Here is a 25,639-nt window from a genome sequence, read left to right as displayed (position 1 = left end):
AAGCAGCTACCATTAGAGGTCATCGACAATCAGTCTGTTTTGACTCCATTATCCATCTTAGACTCTAAGCTGGATGAGTCAACCCATCCAACCACCAAATTGGTCTTGGTTCAGTGGGTGGGTTAGGCCCCTAAAGACTCTACGTGGGAAGCATGTGACGACTTGAAGGCCCATTACCACCTTGAGGACAAGGTGGATTTCGAGAGGGGAGGTATTACTAGCAACACCCACACAGCCTGGCCCAACAAGAACACTTAGCGTCCCAATTGCTTGAAAGACTATGTCACAACCTGAAGCAAGGCCATGTGCAACCATTACCGTCTATGATAATATTCTAGAAGCTATAACTATTAGGATATTTCAGAAATAGTAATTGATAGGATATTTTGTTAGCAGAATTTGTTATGAATTCTGTTACTAGAAATATATAAATAAGGTTACAAGAAATAGAAATGTAAGGAAGAAATTACACTCAATCTCTCAATTTTAGGAGGTACCTTGTCGTCCAAACAAGGCTCTATGTTCTCTCCCCTATCATATAGTAAAGGAGTTCTGAATTCAACATATCTTGATCAAAAGTGTAAAGTAAATAAAAGACTTTGTAACCTCGAGGATATATATATATATATATATATATATATATATTATCATGTTTTTAAAAAATAATGCAACGTGGAGAGGGAAGTTGTCGGATTGTACATCAATCTTTCAAAAAGTGAACAAGAAAGCTGAAAAATATGATTGTCGAAATGTACAATGTTTCACGCTCGTCCGTGTCGTCTTCTCTTTTTCTGCTGCCTATGTTTTATTGTTTGTATCGAAAGTGACTTGTTTAATTGTTTTCTCAAATTGAATTCACGGCACGTGGGTGGGGTGCACTTTCTGAAACATTATTATGAACGGCGAGTAATTCCTTTCTTTCTTTATCTACTAGTCCGCATCTAACTTGTACGAGAGTGGGTGTCTCTTCCCAATTCCCATAACTCACTCTATCAGGATCGCTTTCATAGCAAATAATGATATATAAATTATTTTTTATTTTTTTCATTTTATGGCATCATAAATTTCTCTTTCCATTAATTACTGTATGATCCGTAAAGCTGGACAGGTACTTGGCTCATGGGGTCTCCCACTTGCTCAGATTACGGCAATCCTCAATTACCACCCACAAACTCAACCACAACGCATAGAGAAGCAATTAGCAAACGTGATTCTGAACATTACCTGACTCCCACGACATTGGACATGTATACATAGACTTAGAGAGGAGATTTCCAAGTACATTTTCTCCGATCCCACACAGAAACACCTCAAAGTATCATTGATTTGCTGTCGGAATTCCTTTTACAAGTACTTCTTCCTATTTCAACACAACTTGATCAGATCTTCTCGAAATTCAGTACGGATAATTAATATTTTTTTCTCTTTTTAAGTGTTAGATAGCAAAGAACAAATATTTTTCATAATATTTCGGTTATTATCACTTAGACTTATTTTGCTCCACTCCAACACGTGCTCCCTGCTCCTGCTCGATACCTTTTATCAAATGTTTCCTTTGGCTAAATTTAAATTTAAGGTACCTTTTTCTAGATTACCTTAGTTGGTCACATCGATCTGTAAGTGTACAGCACAACACCGACTTTCATAAAACTTTTACAGCTTACATCTTGTAGTAAAGTTTGTAATATAATGCGATGCTGCCTGCTGGCACTGTAAACCTTAGCTAGAATAGGTAGAGTTACAAAAGCCACCAATTGGATTGTATGAGAAAATTATAGCTTCCAGTCTATTCCCGAAATTTAAGTTTCAATTACTACTATAATATATATGACACAGCAAATGATCTACGTTGTATCTACTTCCACTCATGTACGTACTAAATAAGAGTTCAACCCAAAAAAGAAGTCACAAGTGCCTAATTTTTTTTTTTTTTTTGTGAATTGCCTAAAGAAATATGAAACAACAAGAAATAATATTATAAGATGCGTTTTAGTAAGGTCCAGACGCACTTAAACATTTTTAGACCTTTTAATTAGAGCCAAGACTATAATTAAATAGCTTAGATCTACTTCCCTCTTGACATTAATTGAAGATTAAATTAAACTTTTCTTAAGAGAGAGACTAGAGTCCGTCTTGGTTTTTGAAAGGAAACTTTTGATTCTCATCAAAGATTGATGATCTTTGTGGTGAGTCTTCGTTGACTCATAAATTAAGTATTAGCTGGAGCATCTTCATTTTTTTATCTTTATTTCTTGATCATTAAGAAAAGAAAATGTTTATTATGAAAATTATTAAAAAAATTATAAACAACACAATTTTATGTATTTAATAAAAATATTTCTTTTTTTTAGTTCCTTAATTAATGTGTTAAGAACTGATTAATTTTGTCTTATATCTTTTCCATTTTCATCATCTTTCTTTTTTTGAGTTCTCGAATACGTACGATTTTGGGATTTTGGGATCAGTTTTATGTGATCCAAATTAAGGTTAGGTTGCGTCAAAACTCACGTGCTTAATTACCGACTCCATGTCTAGGACAAACTGAATCTAAACTCTTGACTGACTCCAAAAGACAGCATACATACGACATTCTAAAAGGCAACCATAGTTGCTCTTTCGCTTCAAAGATTCCACCGCAAGCACGTCATTGCACACATCTGAATTTTGAACTTGAAAAGGAAAAGACCTTTATTTTGACCTTTGATTACGAGGAGTGATTAATGAGAGTGAAACGCAGTATAGTACAACTGTACAAGGCTTTGGGAGGACACAGCTAGCCACAGCAATAATTCATTTAAAATTGTGCCTATTGACACTCATTCTCTGCCTCTAGCTAGTATCAGAATTGAAATGGAGGATGTAACTGAATCTAATAATATTTGTGTTCATCAGCAGCAACATAATATTAACATGAATATGACATACATGTATTGACAAAAGAACATATATGCATTGCCGTAATCTACATTTTATATATAATTCGTTGTGAGCTGTTGGAAGAAATTTCAACATTGATCAAAAAAGTTTTTTTAAAAATTATATTTGAAGTCTTCTATGATAAGGTAATTAATGAAAAATATTCATTTGATTTAATATAAAAATTTATGAAACATATATCATAAAATGAGAAATGTATGAAATAAAATGAAAAAAAATATAAAAATAATCTCATTTTTCAGAATGAAAACTCAAATTTGCATAGAAAAACATGTGAGACAAAAATAACAAATTATATATATATATATATATGAACTCATAAATTTATAAAATAACGCCATTTAGAAAATAAGACCAGATGGAGTAAAGAAACTAATATGATAATCAATTAATAATCAAAATTATATAAATAAATGTGTGATATAGTAATTTCATAAATAAATTATTATATCACTTGTTTGATTTTAGTTGTCACAAGGCACCCACAAAGTTCTTCATACATAGTTACACATGTTACTTTATTTTTTTGTGACCATCCTAGCTAGTAGTACGAAGTATCTATATTTCTATATGTTACTTTGCTTAAAGAATTTTTTTAGGTTTTATTTAAATAAATTTCTCTATAAATATTTATAAGAAAAATAAATAAAAAAGAAAATAAGTTCATAAACTAAAATTAGTTTATGTATAAGTTTTTTTTTATCATTATATATAAGCTAATTTAGAAACTCTTTTATATTAACTTTTCTTAAAACTTATTTTAACTTATGCACAATGTAATTTTAATTTAGAGAAATTTATTTATTTTTTATTTTTCTATAAATATTTAAAGAGAATATCTTACAACTGTTTGTCACACAATATTTCATCTCTCAATAAAGTAATAGTAACCCACAAAATTCATTTTATACTCCAAATATACCTATGCTATAGAACTTTTTACAATCATTAACCACTCACTGATAACGCGATATCGCTCATGAAAACGAATACTTGAATTTCCTTTCAAGGTTTATCATTCGAAACGTGAAATCCTTCCATAAAATCAAAAACAAAAATGTGTGAAAGACAATAGAAGGGGTTGAAAGAAAGATAACAGAAGTTCTATCCATGAAGCACCGACTCCATATATTATTTTTTTATTTTTATCGATGCATCATCTATTTTCTCACAATATATTATTACCAGTCTTTAATCTCACAAAATTTGTTAAAAAACAATCATCGTAGCCAAATTTAAATAAAATGATATATTCATGTTAGAATAATAGTTTCATCTCTATCGAATGAAAAGGCATATACAAGAAGTTAGAATGTAATACGTTTAGCATTATCTAGTAAGGGTAAGATATGTACACGTTGCCAATTTTGAAGTATGCATGCATCAAAAATGCTATTCATTAGTGGGAACGACAAAATGGATAAGACAGGATCTAAATCCAAAACCAAACCCTTTGCATTTTTAACGAAAAAACGCAGGAAAAAAAAGAAGAAAAACCAGCAATATATAAAATACTTTTCACTTGTGATGTAAACTATCTTAGGTACATTAACCAAAATTAGAATGCTTAAAAGACACATTCAGGGTACCATAAGTTACAATAATGATGAGTCAATTCAAATGTACCATCAAAGCTGTAGTTCCCCGAATGAAGACATTTCTTGCCGAAGTATCAATCTGTGCAGTTGCTGCGCACACTCTGGAGGCTTCATTCAACTGAGTTGGAAGGGATAAGTTTGTCAATATATCTGGATTTCATCATTTTGATAGTAGAATTGATTATCAACTTGATACACCTGCTCAATGTGAGTTTTACCAATCAAGTAATGATCCTTTTCAAGTTTCATGAATGATCCAAAGACAGACAAATAAAAAGGGTAATAATTATAAGAGAGAACCTAATAATCTTTTGCTTTACCTTAAATAGAGATTTATAAAAGGAAAATATTTCAAAACAATCTTAGAAAATATCAAAGCCCGACTTTCTCAAAAATCTTAAATTGTTAGGTGGAAGCTTATGAATGGTTTTGTCTTTAACACATCACATGCTAGAAACTTTTGGGCTTTAGCTTAGAATGTTGGATCGCACGCAGGTTTACTCCACCTCATGCTGAAACTTAGAGCCTGTTTGAATTGAGAAACTACTTTTTTCTAGATAATTTTAAAAATATCACTTCATATATATTTTCACTCCATTTCCTATTTTAAAGACACAGACCAATATAAAATAATTCATTGTTTCCTGCCCAAATATTTGAAAACTGGAAATAAAGTAAAAACAAGGCGTCATTTTTATAACTATTTGAGACCCTAAACTTCTTCAGTCTCTTTGGAAAAAAAAATGAAGAAGAATGTGTGCAAAAAGAATTGAACTGCTGATCACTTGGCGATAGAGGCTATGATTACATTAAAGTTAAAGCCATTAAGTGAAGGACTATAAATGATTTTACATGTCTAACAAAATTTGAGGGAATTCAAAGTTTGCAAAGATACCATTAAATTTATCTAGATAGAAACCTTATTAGGATGTGTTTTATTAAACAGCTTAATCAAATACTTATTCAATAAACTCTCGTAAAATGAGAGCTTATTACAAGGTTGACTGTGAAGCTTATTGAAAAAAGTAAAAAAGAAAAAAGAATGATATGTTTTTCCATGATGCTTATTAAAATAAGTCTTGTACAAGCTCTTCAGACAAACCCCCCAAAAGTCATCTAAAGGAAGATTGCTTCCTCATCCAATGTCATGTAAAGTTTAATATCCAAATTTCCCTTTAGATAGCAAAAAAATCACTCTTATGAAAAGTAGACAACAGTTTCAAAGGCATTAAACCATTTACAAGATTAATAATTAAATAAATTGAATATTATTGTTCCTCGAAACTGTTCCCAGGTTTCATTCTTGCCACCCCCTTCTCTAGTTCTCTTGTGTAGATCACTGGTCTCCTTACTATTTCCCTCATTAAATACATCCCCGACATAAAACACTAGTGAGTAGTGAGCAAAAATTAATAATAAGAAAGCAAAAAATTACCTGAAAGAGTTTTGCATCATCATGCTCCTATTGATTGTTTTGCACATTTTGCCCTTCAACATCAATGCAGTGAGTGCTGATGGCAACTTCTCCAGAGACATTTTGGAAGACATTGGTTTCTAGATCCCTAGGAGATGTTGATTCAGAGAATTCCATGGCTTGTGTTTCTTCATTGTTCTGTGACAATTAGAGTTCAGTATGTGTCATGCATGACCATTGATCTGTGATCTAAACGATACAGTACTAAGTTTAAACTTTAAATATTGAGAATAACTCCTTATCTAATGTAAACAATTAAAAAATTGAATAATTCTAATCTTTTTACAATATCTTCCTATTAATCCTCCTACCGCCTTTATACGGTAAGTATTTAATATTTTTCATATTTCCAACACATTAGAATGTCTTTACTTTTTTATTTAATACTTTCTTTATAGAAAATTAGAACGATTTATAGGAAGATATAGCATTACTCTATTCAATGTATCCATTAATATATGATGTTTACACTTTAGATTTAGAATTCAATTCAAAGGTATACTGTATTGAGTTCTTATTAACGAAGAACATGTGGACTAAAAAAAGGTCAAGATTACAAAACCATGTATGACAAAGTAGTAACCTGCAAACACTCCTTGATCAACAATTATCAACTAAGTAATCATAAAATCATCGTATAAGTCCGAATTCAGTTTTAAAAAAAGACCAAGACAAAATTATTGAAGCTGCTCATATGTACCTGCATATCGGATGCCTGCGTTGAAGATTTAGCAGTGGTTAGTAGGGAGAAGCGGCAGAGAGGACAGGTGGTATGGGTGGCAAGCCAAAGATCAATGCAGCTCATATGAAATGTATGGCCACATGCAGGTATTTGTTGCAGCCTATCCTCTGCCTGGTAGTCCAAAAGGCACACTGAGCATCTGCAACAAAGAATCTCGTAGATGAAGGAAGCTAAAGAAAAACAAAACACAGTTTTCCAGTCCAACAAATGAAGCTCAAAAGCTGAGTGCATCACAAGCAAGTTCTAAACAAGTGTTTGGGAAATCTTTTTGAACACACTTCCTGAAATTAGTTGGCATTAACTCCAAAACACAGCAACATTGTCCTATCCTAAAGTGATTACTTAAAATCTATTACAACATTGAGAATATCAGAGCCCACTAGTGATATGACTAGGACAGTGTATATAAGTGAGGGAGAATTCTCACCCATGCAAGAGTTAGCTTTTGGGTTGAATTAGACTTAAGTCTAGATTCTAAGATGGTATCAGAATCTATCCTAGCAGTTTGTTGTTAGGCCTATTACGCTACCCATATCGGACTACCTACAATCCTTGAAATGTCCTATCTTTGATGTGAGGGGAATATTTTTGACATCCTACATTGACATTGATTAGTGATATGACTAAAACAGTGTATATAAGTAGAGGGAAAATCTCATTCCTATGAACAAACTTTTGTGGTTGAGTCAGGTCCATCCAAAGTTCGAAGATGTTATCAGACCTATCCTAGCGGTTGTTGGTGTGCCTTTCAAGTAAACTATAATTGGGCCATGATTGGACTACCATGCCCAATCCTCAACTTAAGGGGGTGCTGAAGATCTCACATTGATTACTAGTGACATGGCTAAACTAGGGTATATAAATGGGCAACAACCCTCATCTCATGAGCTGAATTAGGGTCTAACCCAAATTCTAAGATGATATCAAATCCTATCCTATTAGTTGTTGTGTGGCTTGTAAGGCCAGCAATTACTGAAGCTTCTGGGCATGAAGGGGTTGTGTTGAAAATCCTAAAAAAGGGGAAAGAAAATGAATGAATTACTGACTGAGTATCTTTGACGGAGAAGCTTTCCTTGTAGACAATAATGGGCAGCATCTCTCTAAGTTCTTTGTTCAAGCCCAAACCCAATGTGGAGATGGCATTATTGCGGTTGTTGTTGCTGGGAAGGCGAAAGTGTGAAATCCAATGGAGCCTAGTTCGCGGTCGGAGGTAGAAGAGATAGAAGAGAAAGAGGAGAATGAGAGTGAAGAAGATGGGAACACAGAAGATGAATGCTCGGTACAGCTTCAGTTCAGTTGAGGCCACAGATCTGCTGCTGCTGCTCGACCAACAACCACACGAAGGGTCTGACTCGGAACAGCCACACTCAGACATCACTCACTCACTCACTCCTCAAACCACAAATAAAGTAAATTATTCAACACAAATGTTGCCGCTGGACATTCACATCCAAAAGAAAAATCTGTATTCGATTCGCTAAATTAAAGGGGGGAAATTAGGTAAGTCAACATTTATTCCTCTAACTTTATTATTTATTTTAATTTATTTTCTAACATTTGACATTGTGATTTCCTCTGTTATAAGAAAAAGATCCGAATGTTAATCCATCTTTTTCTTGATTAAATACCATAAGCATTAGCTTGACAATTAATTAACTCTTATATTATAAATTAAAAAAAAAACTAGAAAACACATGTACACCCCTCCCATTGTTGATTTATCCACCAACAAAATAGGGAGAATAAAATTAGGGATTGTTGGAGTATTGAGGGGAGTAAAAATCGGAAAGATTTACACCAATAAGTTATGAATAAAGAAAACTTTATATCACGCTTTAAATCAAAATTTTATGACTTAAATTTATAAGTCTTTCTCACTTATATGGTACTTAACTTTTCTACTTCAATTAGATGTGAGATTTCACCTTATTCTTAATTTATATAATTATATATCTTCTATATTTTTTTTCTCACTTACAAGGGCTTAACAACCCAAAAAAAACTAGAAAACACATATACACCCCCTTTGATTGTTGATTTCTCCACCAACAAAATAGGGAGAGCAAAACTAGGGGCCTGCATGAAAAAAAAAACACAGCTCCCGAGGCAAACCAAGAACATGTTTAGCAAATGCATCAATTGATGCATTACATCCTTTGGAAATGTGCTTGAAAGACACTACCATTGGAGACTCAATGATGCTCTTTATAGCTCAACAGATCTAAAAATAGACATGATTTTCATTGCACCCATCAAGTATAAGATGTATAACTTCTATTGAGTTAGATTGACATCCTACTTATAGAATCTGTTGTTCTCTAGCAAGTTGAATACCATGGAAGATGACTCATAACTCTTATTGAATAACTGAACTCACTCTTAGATTACAGGCGAAGCTCGCCATGGAATCATTTGCATCATTTCTTAAAAGACCACCACATGATATAACTGCATTTGCTCGAGATCTAGCACCATCACAATTGAGAGTGAATTGTTTTCCTTCGGATGGACTCCAAGTGAACTTGTTAACTGAACATATATTGTTGGATCTATTCTTGATAATTCCCTCTTGGTTCTTGGTAGCATGATTCCAAGCCAGCTCCATCTTATGTAACCAGACCATAATATCCTCCTTGCTCCAATTTTGATCTTTAAACGCTTTGGTATTCCTTTGTTGCCAAAGTAAATCAATCATGAAAACCAAACATAGGCCAATTTAAAGGGAACTAACCACCCCCTCTTAAATTTGCCAACATCCATTGATGAACTGATAATTGGACTTCCATATAAATCTGAATAATGAGATATTAGGTGACACGTCAACTTTTTAAATTAACGAGTAAACATTCTTAATAAAAAACACTCCATCAATAGAATTTTTCCACCTCATATCTTTTATATTTAATCATGAGTTTTAGTGGCTTTTTATATCCAATTAAGTCAATCTTTTTAATAATTGTTCAATCAATAAAAAAAACAATTTTAATTATTTTAATTAGTGCTTAAATTTCTTCATTTAATATTAAATATAGTAAAATATTAATAAATTATTGTGAAATTAATATTTAATTAAGTACACTAGTTTTAAAATATACAAAATTAAAATTTTTTAAAATTATATTTTATATTATATTTATTACAAAAATATTTTTTAATTATATTTAAAATTTATTTTTCTATGATTTAATTGTACTTTTGGTCCATCAAGAATGACAATTATACAATTTTTGTCTCTTAGGTTCTAATTGTGACAATTAGGTCTCTCAGGTTTAGCAAATTGATCATTTTAGTTCTCAAAATTTTAATTGTGTCAATTGGGTTGTTTTTATCCTCAAAAAATAGTTCTAATTGGATAATTATGAAATTTAATGAACTAAAATTGATCAACTTTGATACTTGAAGACTTAATTGATACATTGAAAATATGAGAACTAAAATTACATATTTATAATACTTAAAGGATCCAATTAACACAATTGAAATTTGAGTAATTAAAATTACACAATTATAATACAAGGGACCAAAAGTCTAGTAAACTAATTTGAAATAAACTTGAGTGCGACTTTTAAAGTAGCATTAATGTAGTCTTAAATCCATATCAAAGTTTTAGATTTTGCAAGTTATGTGTGCGTTTAATTTCGTTAAGTTTTAGATTTTGCAAATTCCTGTAATACTGACACCCAACACCCAGGAAGTGGAACATATTTTCTTAAAAATGAGTAATTAATTAACAGGTTTTTAGGCTTTTAATGTCAAAAAATTGGAAGATTTAATTAACAAATTGGTAATTTCTTAAAATTCAAAAAAGGAAATTTTAAAAAATAACAAATGAAAAATATATGATCTAATTAAAAAGGATATTAAAAAATAAAAAGAAAAAAAAAGAATTCTTTTGTTGGGAGCTTAACTAACAAATTAATAAAATTTAAAAAATGGAAGGTTTGATTAAAAAAATTAGTATTTTTTTTAAAAAATAAAATAAGCCTTTTTAATTAACAAATTGATAGGTTTTCAAATTTAAAATTGGACAGTTTTAAATTTCTGTAAATGAAAATAATAGGTAAAAAAAGTAAACATAAAATTATTTATCTTTGTCACTCTTTTTTAATAGAGGGAGATAAATAAATGAAAAGAAAAATATAACAAATATAGCAATAGTTTGAGGAAGAAAAAAAAGATAACAAAATATTTGAAGGTAAAAATGCAAACTAACTAGCATTACTCATTAATTCTCTTTACCTTTATCCGTTTGGTTTTGGGTCTTTAATTTATGTGTATCAGTGTATGCATTGTACGTAGAAGTCGATCGGTTTAATCTTTCTTTTGGGATAATTAATCTTCTTTGCTGAGAATTATTGATTGCTTTGGGTAAACATATTTTCATGATCCTGTGAACATATATATTTTCTAAAAGAACATGCTAGTCAAACAATAGTGAAATCAGTAAAAGAAAGAAATGGGAAAATCTACTGGTATTATCTTTGAGAAGACAAATTACATGATCTACCACGAAAGCTTCAGTGGACTTCTCTGCATGAAGATATAAGAGCACCTCACATATTTGACCTACAAACATAAGAATGGTCATCGGCCAATATCAATGGAAAAAGGAAAATTATAAAAGAAAGAAAAAATGGTTTTACAATAAAAATTCTTATGTATCAACCTATTTCTTTTTACTCTTAAATTGGCATGCATCAATGGAAGGTTATTCTCTACAACATAAAGAAATTTATTTTAGAAATCAAACAAATAATAACCAGTTATTTGGATTTTGTGAGCCATTGAAGTAACACACAAAGAATTAGAAAAGAAAATTAAAAAATTTGAAAACAAAAACCTTAAAAATGAAAGCCTCAACATTTTGAGAAACGACTTCACCTATTGGTAACACAAATTATGAATTTGAATATATAAAATCCCTCGGATAAATATGCTTGAGAAAAACACAAATCCTGAGGCATGTGGTTGAACAATGCCTCCATTGCACCCTTAAGTTCCACAATGGTTACCCTTGATCAAAACTTGAATAAAGTTTCTAAAAGAATTCTGTGTCATGAGAATGAATAAAAGAACGGTTTGAAGAGTTGGGTATTTTTTTTCTAACAGTTAGAACTATAATTGAGGCCTTGAGGGTGAGTGGTTACCAGCGGATGAAGGAGATCCTGCAGTTACTCCATCAGCAACAACAATAAAAGAATGTGAAGCACGATTTCAGAGACTGCAATTACCTTTGTATTAGTTTAATATCTCGTGTTGACTTTTTTGCCCGTTTTATCCTTTATTTGATGCATAATTACAGTTTTGGTTAGAAGAGAGTAGGGAGTTGCAACATAACTAAGGGGCATTGGTTTAAACAAATGTGTATAACAAGAGATCTTATTGTCTTTATTTACGTTATAATTATGTTATAATTATAAAAAATCAATTGATTGTATAAAATGAGTTATTATAAGATTATAGTCTTTGATTTCTACTAATGAAAAAAAAAGTTTTCCATATACAGTATCAAGATTTTAGCACAATTAATTAATCAATTAAAATTTATTTTATATAACATTTTACATAAATAATTGTTAAAATGTTATATAGTTTTAAGTAATTATTTCCATAAAAAGGTAATTATTTAAAAAATATTTTTTAACAAGGTAATTTATGATATTATAATAGTGTAAAAAACTTTTAAAATGCATTATAATTATTATTTTTTTAAAAAATATTATATTCATTTAGCAGTAAATTTTTAAATAGTTTAAATTTAAAAAAAATCTTGATTCAAACGAGAAGAAATGGCGGGGTTGTGCATGTTCCCCACTAACCGTCAAAACCGTCGCAAGCGCAAAGTGGGGAGCAAGAATCCTCTGCATTGCGTCCACGTAGATCAAAAGCCAAATCATGTCACCTGCTGCCACGCCACAAACATCAGAAAACAAAACTTTCGTAACGTTCCTCGCGTGCGCAGGTGCATGACGTAGCCATGAGTGAAAGCACACAGGAGCAAAAGTACCATATCCATTTCAAACATGTATATAAATGAAAATGATGAGTTGAATGAAGGAAGGAAAGAGGCATGGAAATTAGAGAGTTAGAGATGATAAAGAAGGGGCCATGGAGTAGTGAGGAAGATGAGGTGCTGTTGAGACACGTCAGCAAATATGGCCCTCGGGAATGGAGCTCCATTCGATCCAAAGGCTTGTTGCCCAGAACAGGAAAATCTTGTCGCCTTAGATGGGTTAACAAACTTAGACCCAACTTGAAGACGTAATTCATTGCTTTCATTCATTCTATCTGTCACCTTTTTAATATAATTATGTGCAACTAATTCACATTCATATGTTAATTTGTTGTGTTATCCTTGTACGAACATAGGATACCAAATTTGATCTTACTAATGTTTTTCCGAGGGAGATATAAGTAAGGTTAGTTGAATAGTTAAGGGAGAAGGAAATAAGAAAAAAGTCAAAGATACTAACAAAATTAACTTTTGTGCATAGAAAAAAAAAAAACTGTTGCTGTTTCGAGTGTTTTAGTGTTTGTAGTACTACTATACTACTAATAATGTACAAAATTTGATTGTTTCTTAATTTTGATAACGAAATTTTGGAATGTGTAGTGGATGCAAGTTTACAGCAGAGGAGGAAAGGTTGGTGATAGAATTGCAGGCACAATATGGGAACAAATGGGCCAAAATTGCAACGTATTTGCAAGGGAGAACCGACAACGATGTGAAAAACTTCTGGAGCAGTAGGAGGAAAAGGTTGGAGAGGATGTTGCAGAAGCCACCAGCGTCAAAGCCAAAGAAAAACAAAGGAAAAGCTCATCTTAATCAAGTGCAACAAGTGGAAGAAATGGTGAGGTTCATGAGTATCCTAATTTTACTTCAAGATATATTGTGTGTCAGCGCAAGTGTCTATACATTCTATACCCTTTACTAGAAAACAATATCTAACAGAAATACCACAAAATTTTCTTTTTTATACCTGATACCCTCCTAGAGTTTAGGGGAGTCCTTACAATTAAGTGGTTCCTATAAGGGAGAGGAGAAAATGGATTTAGTATTTTGTAACCATTGGATGAAGATTGGATAACTCATTTTATTTTGATAAATCAAATTTAAAATACACTTTTGACTAAGTACATGTTTGGATTAAAGTTTTTAAACTTAAGTCTGGATCAAATTGAATTTGCAAAAACAACCTTAATCTTATTTCTACAAAATTAAGTTTGCATCAAGTAAATTTTTTATGTTCAAACGTACTTTTGAAGGTAATCAAACATGTTATCAAAATGGATTTACTTTCTAAACCTAAGTTTAGAGCTTTCCAAAGGGAAAACCAAACATTGTCTTGTAGTTGTCCAATATTCATTCAACAATCATCTATAATCTATAGTTATTATCTATAATTTATAAGGTAATTACCCTTTAATGTACATATTTCTTATTCCTAAATTATCTTTTAATATATATAATTGTGTTTTTATTCCCTTTATGAACTTCCAAGATGTAACTGTTATTGTCACTTCTTTAAAAAAAATTGCTACCACTATTTTTTTAACTACTTTTTCTTTTATTTTTTACAAATAATGGAAAAGTGAAAAATGTTCTATCTTAAACTTTGATGTCTCAACAATTTTATTGTAGTAAGTTTTTTTTTATATCTTTAAGAAAAATACTTGATTTAATTAATAAAAAAATCGCAAATTCATGAACTTGGTGAGTACATCTATTTCAGGTTCCACCATGCAGTTCCAATCAGGTGGAGGAAATTCTATCTTACGCTACTTCCTATATGGGAAACACGCTAGTGTTCGAGATGATCAACCTACAAGATTTGATAAAGCCAAACTATCAACAGTTGGAAAATGATTATCTGAGTGCAGTTGAGGTTGATGCCACCCCACTTCACACAGTTCCATCGTTTGAGTCTTCATCAGGGTACAACTTCCCTCTACTCCCTGAACCTGAACCACTCTTGGACTTTCCACTGTTCCCAGAGTGCCAGGACCTTGTTCCTGAGCCCTTTGACCCAAACTTTGTTTATGGGTTCGAGGAGAAAAAATGTTTACAATGTGCATGCAGCAGTAGCCAGAAGCTTGGGACCAGGTTGCCAACTTTCGGATTGGAAGGAAATTCTCAAAGTGCAAGTTCAAATGGCTTTTTCAAGGACTTCCCTAGCGAGATTTTTGAATACTTTGAGCACATTCCAACCTCATCAGATCAATGAACTGTTTATTTTTAATTTGACCGCTATGCCCGGTGATCATTTTGCTCCTGTTTTACAAGTATCATCCATCCATTTGGTATGTAGTCAGTGCTAGATTGTTGTAACTTACCTGTTTCCAATTTGCCAATAATATATGAACTTGATGTGAATTCCCTTACCTTGCTTCAATTGGGATCAATTATAGGATGGAAATTGCACACCGATTCATCCAAAAACATATTGTTAACTTTTATTCGTTTCTCAACCTACAAAACTCAGGTTGGAATGATTCCAAAACGAGGTGAAAGAGGACGTTCTTAAACGCAATTTAGGCACAAAAACACTGAAAAAGGTTAAGTAAAACGAGATATATGCAAACACGAAATTCGGACATAATTACAGAATTAGCATTGCGAAAATTAAACAAAGAAATAGAAAATGTGAAAGAAAGAACAAGATAAGTACCATAGACAATGATGTTTGATAAGCCTTAGGATCGCCACAAGAATTGAAAAATTCTTGATAAGATGAAATGGTTCCAGGAAGAATCCTAGTGGAGACAAACCCAACAAAAGTCCTTTGTCTATTCACTTCAAAAATGATTTATAAAAATCAATTCTTTTGCACTTGGTAGAAAATAAAAGAAAAATAAAATCTCAAATTCTAAGCATAACTAAAATGCCTTCATTGTTAAGTGAGGCATAATTAAGCTTGAGCTTTAGGTCTCAAAACCAGTTACAAGCAATTTATCATCATTCTTTTTTATTAAATGCTTAAGTAAATAATTGTCTCCTATTCTCACTCCAAGCAAACAATACATGTGACTAGTAACCCACACATGCAGACCTCTAGATGTTGGATCCCCTCATGCAATTGAATTGCCCTCAAATTAGCTACTATATGATGTAAAACTTATTAGGTCATTTTATGTCTTGTCATGAGCCCTCTCATGCCTTGTATTGGGTCTTGGACTTTCTTCTGAATTTGGATCTGATCTTTGATGTCCTCATCAGAACTTACTTCGTTACTTGATTTTTTTAAAGACAAATATTAGTTTGTTAGTTTTATTAGAAATATAAGGTAAAAAAATTCAAACTTGCAACCTCTCCTCTTTTCCTTCTCCCTTCATTCTTCTTTCTTTCCATCCACCAAACCAACCTTATATCTCCTATCAGCATCAAGTTACTTGATTTAATCAAGGAAAACCTGAAATTGCCCAATATATCTAATTAGTTGAGGAACTTAATACCTGCACATTTGAGTATTTCCCATATTATATTTTGTAGATACTTCTTTTAACAACCATAAACAAATAGCAAATAAAAGCTATCGGTGTTCCTCAAAGGCTAGACCTATACAACACATGAACAGAATCTTTTCTTTTTACTATTTCTTTATACTCTCTGTCCTATTGAGTTGCAATACAAACATAATAGCCTTCAACAAAATCCTCTCGTGCGACCCCCAAAAAATTAGGCACTGTAGGGTCCCAAGAGTAAAATAAATTATAAATCTCCAAGTTTGAAACAAACTTACTCCACCTTATAAGATGGTTAAGAAAAAAAAAAAAAAGGAAAAGATCACATGTTTAATCTCTCTTGATAACAAAAACTAACAAACTATCTAATAACATTTGCCGATAAAAAAAAAAGACTTTGTTGTACCCCTTTTGCAGCATTCTCCCAATCAGGGACAAGATTTATATGATCCATTTCTACTACAGTGTAGCAAACTGACCTTTATCTATATATATGAATATGAATATATGACTCTACGTAAACTATAGACAAAGGTCACAAAACAAAGATCACACATATCATCAGTCCAAGCGAAAGACCACAACAACACAGCACACTTCGTGGCGAATTTCTGCAAGCAATACATAATAGCTGTACAATACTTTCGCTACTTTTACCCCCTTTTTGAAGTATAACAGTCGCTCCCCTAAAAGCATAAAACATCGAAAATCAGATAGGGATTATCACTAAAACTGGACCAGTAATATCCAACATCTTTCCGCGCGTGATGATTGTGGATAACTTCAAATATAGCTGCTAATAATGATCTTCATGCCCGGATTGGGAAAAAAGTTTACTCCAAGTCCAATATTCCAAGTCAACCAATAAATACAGTAAAAGGAATCAAGCAATTCATTTCCAGACTGTCTCATTTGCATCTGTGAAAATTGCATTATGATGTTCTGTGAGCAACTGAACAACCTCAATTGCACCAAAATCTACTGGTGTGCCGTCATCCAAAGGAATAGGAGATGATGCATCTGTGGCTTCACCATCATCTGCAGCAAAAGAAACAAGAAAAGAATCCAATCAGCAACAATCCTACAAATCTATAACTGCATTATTAATATTTCTGCAGACGAAATTTAGGTCATTAATTTTCAATGGTTTCTCTCAGGGTGTGTGTGCTAGGGAGATTAAGTTTCCCGTGAATCTTAGATTTCTATGTTTGGTATGAATTTTTAAAAAAAGATTTTCAGGAAATTAATATTCCTGGTTATTTTTTAAACCATATTTCCCGACAAACCATTCCCAAGGGAGGGAGTGGGAATCCAAGATTTGAAGTTTGGATACCCACAAAACATTGTCTAACCTTCTCAAGAATATTTGGGCATACCAAACATATTTACAACATTTTCAAAAATCGTGATTCTTAAAGAAACAAGATTCCTAGAAATATAAATCCAAGGAACAAAAGAAGACTATGCATACCAAATGCCCCCCTAGGGTTTTCCATGGTCTTAATCCCCTATTTAACTAGTTATCTCTCATGTGATCAACTCTTCTTATTAGGCCTTTTATTGATCCTCTCCTCACATGGCTGATATTAAAGTTTATGCTTAGTGAAGATTATTGCATGTAGAACATTTTGACTTAGAAAATCCCCAATGACAAACAGACTAGGGTACGATTTTGTGGAATGTCCCACAGGGTCATCATCCTTTTGGCCATAATCAATAATAAATAATAATTTAAGTCGATTTGGTTATCTTAAAAAATTTACATGTTTTAGCATCATTTAGCCTACCAGCAAGCATGTCCCAGGCAGTATATGAGCCAGGTGTTGGATCCACAGTCTTATTGGAAAGACTTTTTGACACCTGATTCCAATATTGATGATAAAATTCAGGTCTCCGTTCCTTTTGCCACATAATAACAGGTGCCATTTCCATAGCAAGGCTCCGAGCATCCATCTAGAGAAAACAAAAAATGATGAGCATGCTACTCAAATCCAATTTGCATGTAGCAACAAGCAAGTAATGACTATGACATTGCTCTTATTGTGATCCAAGTGATGGGAAACCAAAAATAGCAAGCATGAAAATGATCATATTGCAGAGACAGAGGAAAGAAGCTAACTATAACAAAGCAAGTTATGCATCTACGAAAATAGTGGTGTTTGCTTTCTGCTTTTAGATTAAGAAGAGAAAATAGTGATATTTGCAGAAGAAAAAAATATTAGAAAAGGAGAAAAGCACAAGAAACTGACCACAGGAAATCCTTCAAGAAGTAAGCAAGAAGTACAGAAACATAAATATTTAAGCTCTCTAATCCTTCTCCAAATCATACAACAAAACTCTAACATAACCATAAGCAGAAAGCCCAAAATAAGTTAGGAAACAATCTTATACCAAAGAATATAAAAAGTACACTAACTGAAAAGTGAAAAGACTGGTGTTTTGCTGTAGCCAAATACACTGCATACCAGCTGATTAAGCACACACCCACAAAGCACTGCAGTGCCTCTTTTCCTTATAGAAACTAAAGAGCCAAAATATGACTGACTAGTCTGATGAAAGTTCAATGTGAAAGCCTAGACCTCCTCTTTTTTCCATATACATGAATTTCTAGGAGTAGTGCTTTTAGGCAATAAGCTTTGATAGATATTCAAAGCCAAAAAAGGGTTCCAGAACTTTGCTGATTATTCCTTTTTATATTCGATCTTTTTTCTTTTCTTGTTTTACTATGTGGATAGTTGACGTGATGATTATTCTTGTTCCATTATGAATAATAAAATTTATCATTTCAATAAAAGTATATTGGACAACAGTATGCTCCATTTACCAAGTGAACATTTTCTTTAGTGAATTTTACCTAGTGAACTATTGGACAATATATTGATCAAACAACAAAATAAAAAACCAAACTTAAAGAATAACCAGAATAAGAATATGAAGGTAAGTTGGGGGTCTAAATTTTTTTTTAGAAAACATAAAAAGAGAGTTATAGAATGCTAATGAAGAAAAAAACAACAAAAACCTCAATGGTCAAAAGCAATGCCTTTTAGTTTTTAGTTAAATACAAGGTTTAATATATGGACACAAATTAAGCATCATAAAGGAAATCAACAACTTCAAATGATAATGATGATAGCAGAACAAATAAAAGGCATAGATTCAATTCCTTTTCCATATATGTTTCAAAAGCTGCTATTTGCACAGCAAATGTGCCATGAGACTCCACCATACACGGTTAATTAATCAATGAACAAGTATAAGTGCTCCCCAGGCATATGAAGCCCAATCTCCCACCCACCCATCCCTGCTCCAACTAAACAAACACACATGCCCATGTAGAGAAGTCTCCTACCTTATTGAGAAGTGATTTCTGGCTAACACGGAGTAGAAGTGCTGTTATAAACTCCAGAGTCATGTAGTTTACACTGGAAAGCCTCTTGAGTATGTTTCTCATGGAATATATACTGGATCGAGCACTTCTAATCTCATTATAAAGCTCTAATGTGGTTAGTGGCTCAGGAAGGCTAGCAAGATAATATTTTACAAGAGCTGCTACATCAACAGGATTTGTGCCTTCTGGTACCGAAGCAGTAGAATCTGCAACATGCAATTATAGTAGCAAATATATCATCATCCGAATATAATAACTCAAACATACCCATTACTGAAAGAATGATTGAATTACCTTGGTTGTATAGGGAAACCAACTGGTGGATAACCTTTTTATCCCCTTCAGATTTAAAAAGATTTGGCGAGTTCAATCCTGCTTAAAATAAAAATAATGAAATTACTATTGGATCAAAATGCTTTTAAAAAAATTATTGTATAAAAAAACATAAACTGATCCATGGACGTGGAGCCTTACTCTAGAAATAGCTACCTGAAACTATAAGATAATCTCCACATTTGACTAATATCTGAGGAATAGGTTTGCTGCAATCTTGCCTTTGTGCAGTAACCTCAATAGGAACTCCAAATACTGGGGTAAAGATAAGTAAATAATTAAGTACCATTATACAGGCATTAGGCAAGCAACAAATTTTAAATGTAAAGTAAAAAACTACATACAGACAAAGAATGCTACACTGCTATATAAATTAATAATCAACTAATAATAAAAGGAGTTACTGTAAAAGTATCAAAATGGAATTCTACGTAGCAGGAACAATGGAAGTAATTCTACATAGCCCGCAAAAGACTGTGGTGTATGAAAATACTGCTCTTTTTCTCAGTCATGTAGTTTGAGAAACTTACAATCAGTGCTCGCAACTCCCTGCAAAAGAAAATTATAGTAAGAATTTTGCAAATGGTGTATAGAGTAAAAAATAGATCAAAGTTAGGCCAATGTCATTTACCTTTTGCCATCTTTCAATATCTGTCAAGATAGTCTTACTTTTTTGTGCTGTTATTTTTGCAACCTGAAATAAATGAAGATGATGATAAATCAGAAAGAGAAGTAAAGAATATGAGCATCAAACTGATGCAGCAAGAAATACATTGTGAATGATATTGTGGCATGTCACTGGCAGATAAGACCTAGAAAAAGGAAAAGGATACAACTGACAAAAAAAAAACAAAGAAAATTTGAAAAATCCATTTACCAAGTCCAGAATAACATCCTTAAACAATCTAGAACCCAACCACAGGCTATCCAACATACAACTGACAGAATTATATAATCCAGAATCACTTTGGATAAGGCACTTCCTTTACCCAAATGAAAGGATTACAAGTAATAATAAAATAAAATCCCCAGAATAAGACGGTGCTTTTTTTTTCCGTTTCATTTTTAGTTATTTCCAAAAATGCCACATAGGGCTCATTCTGTTTCTTGTTTTCAGAATTTTTGAACAAAATGGATAAAACAGTGAAACCTAGTCATTATGCATTAACCCTTTCTAAAAAGTTATCCATCACAATCTCAAATAATTTCCTCAATTACAGTACCTCTTCAACCTTGGACTTTCCCACAACCACCTTATCCTTTGTCCCTGAGAAGCCTCTCCTCAGGAGGGTACCTGTTGTAGCAGCAGCTGATATGAAACGATCCTGCACAGCATGTCTTGTGGATGGCTGCTGAAGAAGTGCCCACCGACTCTTCACCATCGATCCCACTCGTCCTGCCACTTCGGCCACATTACTCTTTGTATCCTTCGTGACCTCGCCAACAAATGTTCCTGCTGATTCCTTGGCTTCTTTAAGCTTCACCCCTACATCAAACTCATATTTGAACAAACAGAGACCAGAAAGGCTATATTTGGATTAATTTCCAAATAAACACTTACAGGAAAATAAAATGAATTAAGCTTCTCCATAAGTTAAAATTAGCTTAAGCATAAGCTAATTCATAGAATTTCTCTCATTTAGCTTCTCCAAAATCTAATTTTAACTTGGACATAAGCTAATTTAACTTATGGAAGAAGCTCAATTCATTTTTTCTTCTATTACTTTCTTATTTTCTAAGTGTTTATGGAGAAGTTTATTCAAACCAGTAGTGATATTTGGGCACCCTAATATTTTAGACACTCTTCATTTGTCTCTATCTTTCTTTTTGTCACATCAAATACCTATTACATCTATCATTTTTCTTTATTATTTTTTCTTTCTCTAGGTATTGGGTGTCCAAGAAACATTTCCCTATTCAAACAGAAGCAAAGTAAAAAAGAATGAGAAAAAAGCACAGCGATTTAGTGAAAGATACCGGAGGAAGAAAAGAAACCAGCAGCCTTATCTTGCCACTGAGGTGACATGATTGAAGGCATCGAAGCAGAAGCTAAGAACTAAATCAGACTCAATGGAAAACAATCAGTTTTCACTTGATCCTGCATAAAAGACGAGTCAAGTTAGGTGATTTGGACACGACAGATCATCGATTTGTTCAAAAATCAAAATCATCAATCAAACACCAACAATAAATAGTCTGATGAGGCTGAAAAACGAAAAGCAAACAAGAGAATTTGATGGAAAAAGGAAGGGATTGAAAAACCCTATTATGTTCCCGTAACGAATTAGAGAGAGAATAAGATCAAAGTTTACCTTGCTTTGCTATTGAGAGAGAGAGAGAGAGAGAGAGAGAAGTTGGAAAATGAAGTTTTGAGAAAAGACGGGCAGCAAAAACAGCTGACAGGGATAGGAATGGGACTTCTCTGACTAAGTCCGATGATCAACTTAGCTCCAAACTAGTATAACGGTACTTCTTTTGTCGACTTTCACTCCAATAATAATCACTTTTCTCTCTCTCTCATAAATAATATAAGATAGATATTTATTTTATATAATTAATAAATAAATATTTTTAAAACTATAAATTATATTATAATTAAACTTTGTAACATATAAATATTTTTAAACACATATGTTATATTTTATATTTATGAAAAAATTATATTATAAGATAACATTATTTTTAATTATTGTTACTTTTAAAAAATATTTAATTCAATTTAAAAAAGAAGATAATGTTTATTTTTTTTTATCATCTTAAAAAGAAATTGAGCTCTTATCAAACAAAATATTCTTTGTTGATAAGTTTTAAGTCATTGGTTATATTCAAATTAGATAAAGTATCATTTTATATTTTTTTTAAACTTTTAATTTCTTTTACTTTTTTTTAGCTTTAGGAAGCTAAGTTTTGTGTTACTTTATTTTCAAATAAAAATAAGACATGTACTTTGAAGGATCATCAAAGATATGTGTGGTCATGCACCTTAGGTGGACAAGACCGAGAAAGATAAAATGTTAGACTTCTGATGGAAATAATTTTCAACAATTATGAGATTAAGGATACTAGTATCATTCAATTCAATTCAGTGTGTTTAAATATGAACAATAAAATGCATGCATGTTATAATTATTGAAAATTAACAAAGTGATAATTTTAAAATTTATGTCACCATAACATGAAATATCTTTATGTTTTCATTACTTTGAACAACCCCATAAAATTCATCTTTGTTTTTAGTAAATTATGGTTAACCGACATAAAGTTAATTGTTGTTTTCAATAAATTATAGTTAATATCAATAAAATAAGATTTTTTGTATTGCATGTGGTTCATAGTTTAATGCTGATAATAATTATCTTATAGCTTATATCAAGAGTTGGTCTTTAATTGTTTTTATTCAACAATATTTAATCATTTTCTCAAAACATATAATTCAATTTAATATTATAAAAAATCTTATCTCGTGTTTCGCACAAGTAACTTAACTAATAATACAAAAAACATAATTAGTCTAGATAATAACAATCGATAAAAAGCCATAGAGATGTCATACATTTATGGAATATACTAGTTAGTATACATTTCTTTGAGTTGGATTATATATAATTAGTGAAAACAAATTATTAAAAAATCAGTTTATAATCAATGGTAAGTTGGTAACATACTATATTATTAGATTTATTATTAATTATTATTACTATTATTATTTATTATTATTATTATATACACTTAAAGCTTTTGAGGGAGGGAGGATTGAAGCCCCTGCTAGCCCCCTTACATTTGTCCCTGGTGATGGGTATTGTAAATCAATTATGTAAAACACGTGTTTCTATTTCATGATTGGTACTATATATTGAATGTATGCGATGATAATGACTGTGAGATGTGAACTGATGAGATGTCTAGACTATGAGTAATTGATCATGTTATGTATGTGTGTTAATGTGTTATTCCCGTTTGATAGAGAGTGAGATGCATGTCTAGTAATTATGCAAAAGATGTGTGTCATCAATTGAAAATGCCTTATGCCACCTTAGGGGTATGAGAGGGATTATACCTTATAATTGTTTTGTAAGGTACTAGTTGGATAATGATGGTTATGAATAAGAAAATAGAAGGCTAAGTCATAATCTAATGTAAAAGGAGAGTATGAGGAATGAAATGCCATAAGTTGAGTGGATATATCTTAAAGCTTTAGTAGTCTTAGACTTGATCATGGTGGACAACTCTGAGTATAAGAGGGAAGAAAGGTAATAATGTCTCAGCAACAATGGTTTAGCCAACTATAGGGATTGTGGTAAGAATGTATCCTAAGATAATAATGAGAATTAACCCTGTAATATATAATGGTGAGAATGAGATAGGAGTCTACGTGAAGTATTAACAATTGAGAGGTGAAGATCCGACCAAATGCATAAAGGATTCGCTAGAAACCTGGTGAGGGTAAATCCATGAGATAAATAAAATACTTGCTTGGGTAGAAGAATTCAATTCATCACCAAGATCTTATATGTCTTATTCCTTTAATTTTTTTTCCTTCTTTCAAGAGAGAGGTTTAAGTGCTTGCTGATTGAGCTTGAGGTCACAAGCTAGAATCACATAGCTTAGTTTTATATGTTCATCCCTTCATGGGAGTCCAGTGACATTTGATGTACGTAGCGCTCCACAACACCATTATATGTTTTGTAATTATCGTATTAAGAATTTAAAATATGTTAGATTAATTAAGAACCTTTAATCATTTTTATATTTTTCACTTAATGAATTCTAATTAGTTTTAGTTTTAAAATTTCCACGTTCCTAAACATGTAGATGTAGTTATGATAATGCCCTATAGAGTGTATTTCATGGAGTCTCACAATGTAAACATGTGAGACATTTTCCTAGAAAATGAGATTAATGTTAATGTCTGAGCAGTAAGTTTTCAATCGTACGTGTTGATATAACACGATTGAAAATGTTCTGTTTTATTATTGACTAATTTGTGATAAGCTATTAATAGCATTATGCTTTGGTAATATGTTATATATTCAACTACGTTATATATATATATTAATTTGGAGAGGAATTGTGATTTCTTTTAACAATGTTTTGTTTCATTATTGACTAACTTGTGATAAGCTATTAATAGCATTATGATATTCCTTTTTTGGTAATGATATTCAACTACGTTAAACAAAACCAATGTACTGATCTTTTTATGCTTCTTTCAAAATTGTAAGAGACATAAAAGTCATTACACTTGGTAGCCGCCAGTGAATAAATCACACTCCGGTTAAATTATTTTCTTTACAAACAACCTAAAAAATGATATCAACGCTTAATGTTAATGTCTGAGTTGAATAGATAATTTCTGGGAAACTCAAACTCAGGAATCACGCGTCACGAATTGTACTATCAATTTTAAGGTCAAAGTTTAACATGGAAAAGAAGGGCATAGTAATTACTAAATTTGCATTTTTGTAATCATAGGGAAAAAATGCATTTTCGTTTACGTAAAAAAAATTGCTATACATTTTGTATTTCAAGATGAAATTAACTCTAATAGTATAATCCGAAAATGAATCCATAAAATTTCCAGCAGAAAATAAAATTTGTCATTGAATTTGTAAATAACTAATAGTAGTTGATAGGATCAATATATTTAAATGGTTAAGTTAACGAATTTTTCAAGGAACAAACTCAAATTATAAAATATTTTTCAT

The 25,639-nt window shown here is 31.8% G+C and overlaps 3 protein-coding genes and 2 long non-coding RNA genes across 11 annotated transcripts; 2 read left to right on the top strand and 3 right to left on the bottom strand.

Annotated features, from left to right (window-relative positions):
- Positions 1 to 389: 389 nt before the first annotated feature.
- LOC121172800 (uncharacterized) lies at positions 390 to 2,508 on the bottom strand. Its single transcript, XR_005886458.1, has 2 exons — positions 1,596 to 2,508; positions 390 to 1,360 (listed from the first exon to the last, which is right to left on the bottom strand). It is a non-coding gene; the product is annotated as an uncharacterized lncRNA (long non-coding RNA).
- Positions 2,509 to 4,422: 1,914 nt separating this feature from the next.
- LOC100794211 (RING-H2 finger protein ATL7) lies at positions 4,423 to 8,252 on the bottom strand. 2 transcript variants are annotated; one of them, XM_006586674.4, is made up of 4 exons: positions 7,798 to 8,252; positions 6,710 to 6,890; positions 5,971 to 6,147; positions 4,423 to 4,653 (listed from the first exon to the last, which is right to left on the bottom strand). In XM_006586674.4, the coding sequence occupies exons 1-3, from the start codon at positions 8,124 to 8,126 to the stop codon at positions 5,998 to 6,000; spliced, it is 660 nt and encodes a 219-aa protein (XP_006586737.1). In that variant the 5' UTR covers positions 8,127 to 8,252; the 3' UTR covers positions 4,423 to 4,653; positions 5,971 to 5,997. The 2 variants fall into 2 exon arrangements, with proteins under 2 accessions (XP_006586737.1, XP_003534697.1); XM_003534649.5 differs by having other exon boundaries at positions 4,423 to 4,733; positions 7,798 to 8,248.
- On the top strand, positions 4,608 to 6,280 carry LOC121172799 (uncharacterized). The gene is made up of 2 exons (XR_005886457.1): positions 4,608 to 4,742; positions 6,041 to 6,280. It is a non-coding gene; the product is annotated as an uncharacterized lncRNA (long non-coding RNA).
- A 4,569-nt stretch (positions 8,253 to 12,821) lies between the features above and the next one.
- On the top strand, positions 12,822 to 14,976 carry LOC100793689 (probable transcription factor MYB58). The gene is made up of 3 exons (XM_003534648.1): positions 12,822 to 13,012; positions 13,365 to 13,602; positions 14,485 to 14,976. The coding sequence occupies exons 1-3, from the start codon at positions 12,822 to 12,824 to the stop codon at positions 14,974 to 14,976; spliced, it is 921 nt and encodes a 306-aa protein (XP_003534696.1).
- A 1,528-nt stretch (positions 14,977 to 16,504) lies between these two features.
- Positions 16,505 to 22,426, bottom strand: LOC100810167 (putative Rho GTPase-activating protein). Of its 6 annotated transcripts, none has more exons than NM_001255694.3 (10): positions 22,247 to 22,380; positions 21,912 to 22,032; positions 21,158 to 21,420; positions 20,566 to 20,628; positions 20,465 to 20,483; positions 20,091 to 20,189; positions 19,896 to 19,973; positions 19,563 to 19,807; positions 18,001 to 18,166; positions 16,505 to 17,251 (listed from the first exon to the last, which is right to left on the bottom strand). In NM_001255694.3, exons 2-10 carry the CDS (start codon positions 21,970 to 21,972, stop codon positions 17,106 to 17,108), a joined length of 1,140 nt encoding a protein of 379 aa, NP_001242623.2. In that variant the 5' UTR covers positions 21,973 to 22,032; positions 22,247 to 22,380; the 3' UTR covers positions 16,505 to 17,105. The 6 variants fall into 6 exon arrangements, with proteins under 6 accessions (NP_001242623.2, XP_014617028.1, XP_040860756.1 ...); XM_014761542.3 differs by having other exon boundaries at positions 16,623 to 17,251; positions 19,896 to 19,976; positions 22,247 to 22,426; XM_041004822.1 differs by lacking the exon at positions 22,247 to 22,380 and adding an exon at positions 22,197 to 22,244 and having other exon boundaries at positions 16,623 to 17,251.
- Positions 22,427 to 25,639: the final 3,213 nt, after the last annotated feature.

The sequence above is a fragment of the Glycine max genome, chromosome 9 (genome assembly GCF_000004515.6).
Source record: "Glycine max cultivar Williams 82 chromosome 9, Glycine_max_v4.0, whole genome shotgun sequence".
Classification (NCBI taxonomy): Eukaryota; Viridiplantae; Streptophyta; class Magnoliopsida; order Fabales; family Fabaceae; genus Glycine; species Glycine max.
The sequence above is the reverse complement of the archived record's forward strand: the minus strand, read 5'-3'. Positions and strand labels throughout refer to the sequence as shown.

Excerpts from the sequence above, each read along its gene's own strand:
- LOC100794211 (XM_006586674.4), bottom strand. The coding sequence starts at position 8,126 with ATGTCTGAGTGTGGCTGTTCCGAGTCAGACCCTTCGTGTGGTTGTTGG. Across the intron at positions 6,891-7,797 it reads TTCTCCGTCAAAGATACTCA|ATGCTCAGTGTGCCTTTTGG; the intron begins GTCAGTAATTCA and ends TCTTTGTTGCAG. Across the intron at positions 6,148-6,709 it reads CGCAGGCATCCGATATGCAG|AACAATGAAGAAACACAAGC; the intron begins GTACATATGAGC and ends TAATTGTCACAG.
- LOC100793689 (XM_003534648.1), top strand. The coding sequence starts at position 12,822 with ATGGAAATTAGAGAGTTAGAGATGATAAAGAAGGGGCCATGGAGTAGT. Across the intron at positions 13,013-13,364 it reads CTTAGACCCAACTTGAAGAC|TGGATGCAAGTTTACAGCAG; the intron begins GTAATTCATTGC and ends TGGAATGTGTAG. Across the intron at positions 13,603-14,484 it reads TGCAACAAGTGGAAGAAATG|GTTCCACCATGCAGTTCCAA; the intron begins GTGAGGTTCATG and ends CATCTATTTCAG.
- LOC100810167 (XM_014761542.3), bottom strand. The coding sequence starts at position 21,972 with ATGCCTTCAATCATGTCACCTCAGTGGCAAGATAAGGCTGCTGGTTTC. Across the intron at positions 21,421-21,911 it reads TGGTTTCTTTTCTTCCTCCG|GGGTGAAGCTTAAAGAAGCC; the intron begins GTATCTTTCACT and ends AGTTTGATGTAG. Across the intron at positions 18,167-19,562 it reads AGAAATCACTTCTCAATAAG|ATGGATGCTCGGAGCCTTGC; the intron begins GTAGGAGACTTC and ends TGTTTTCTCTAG.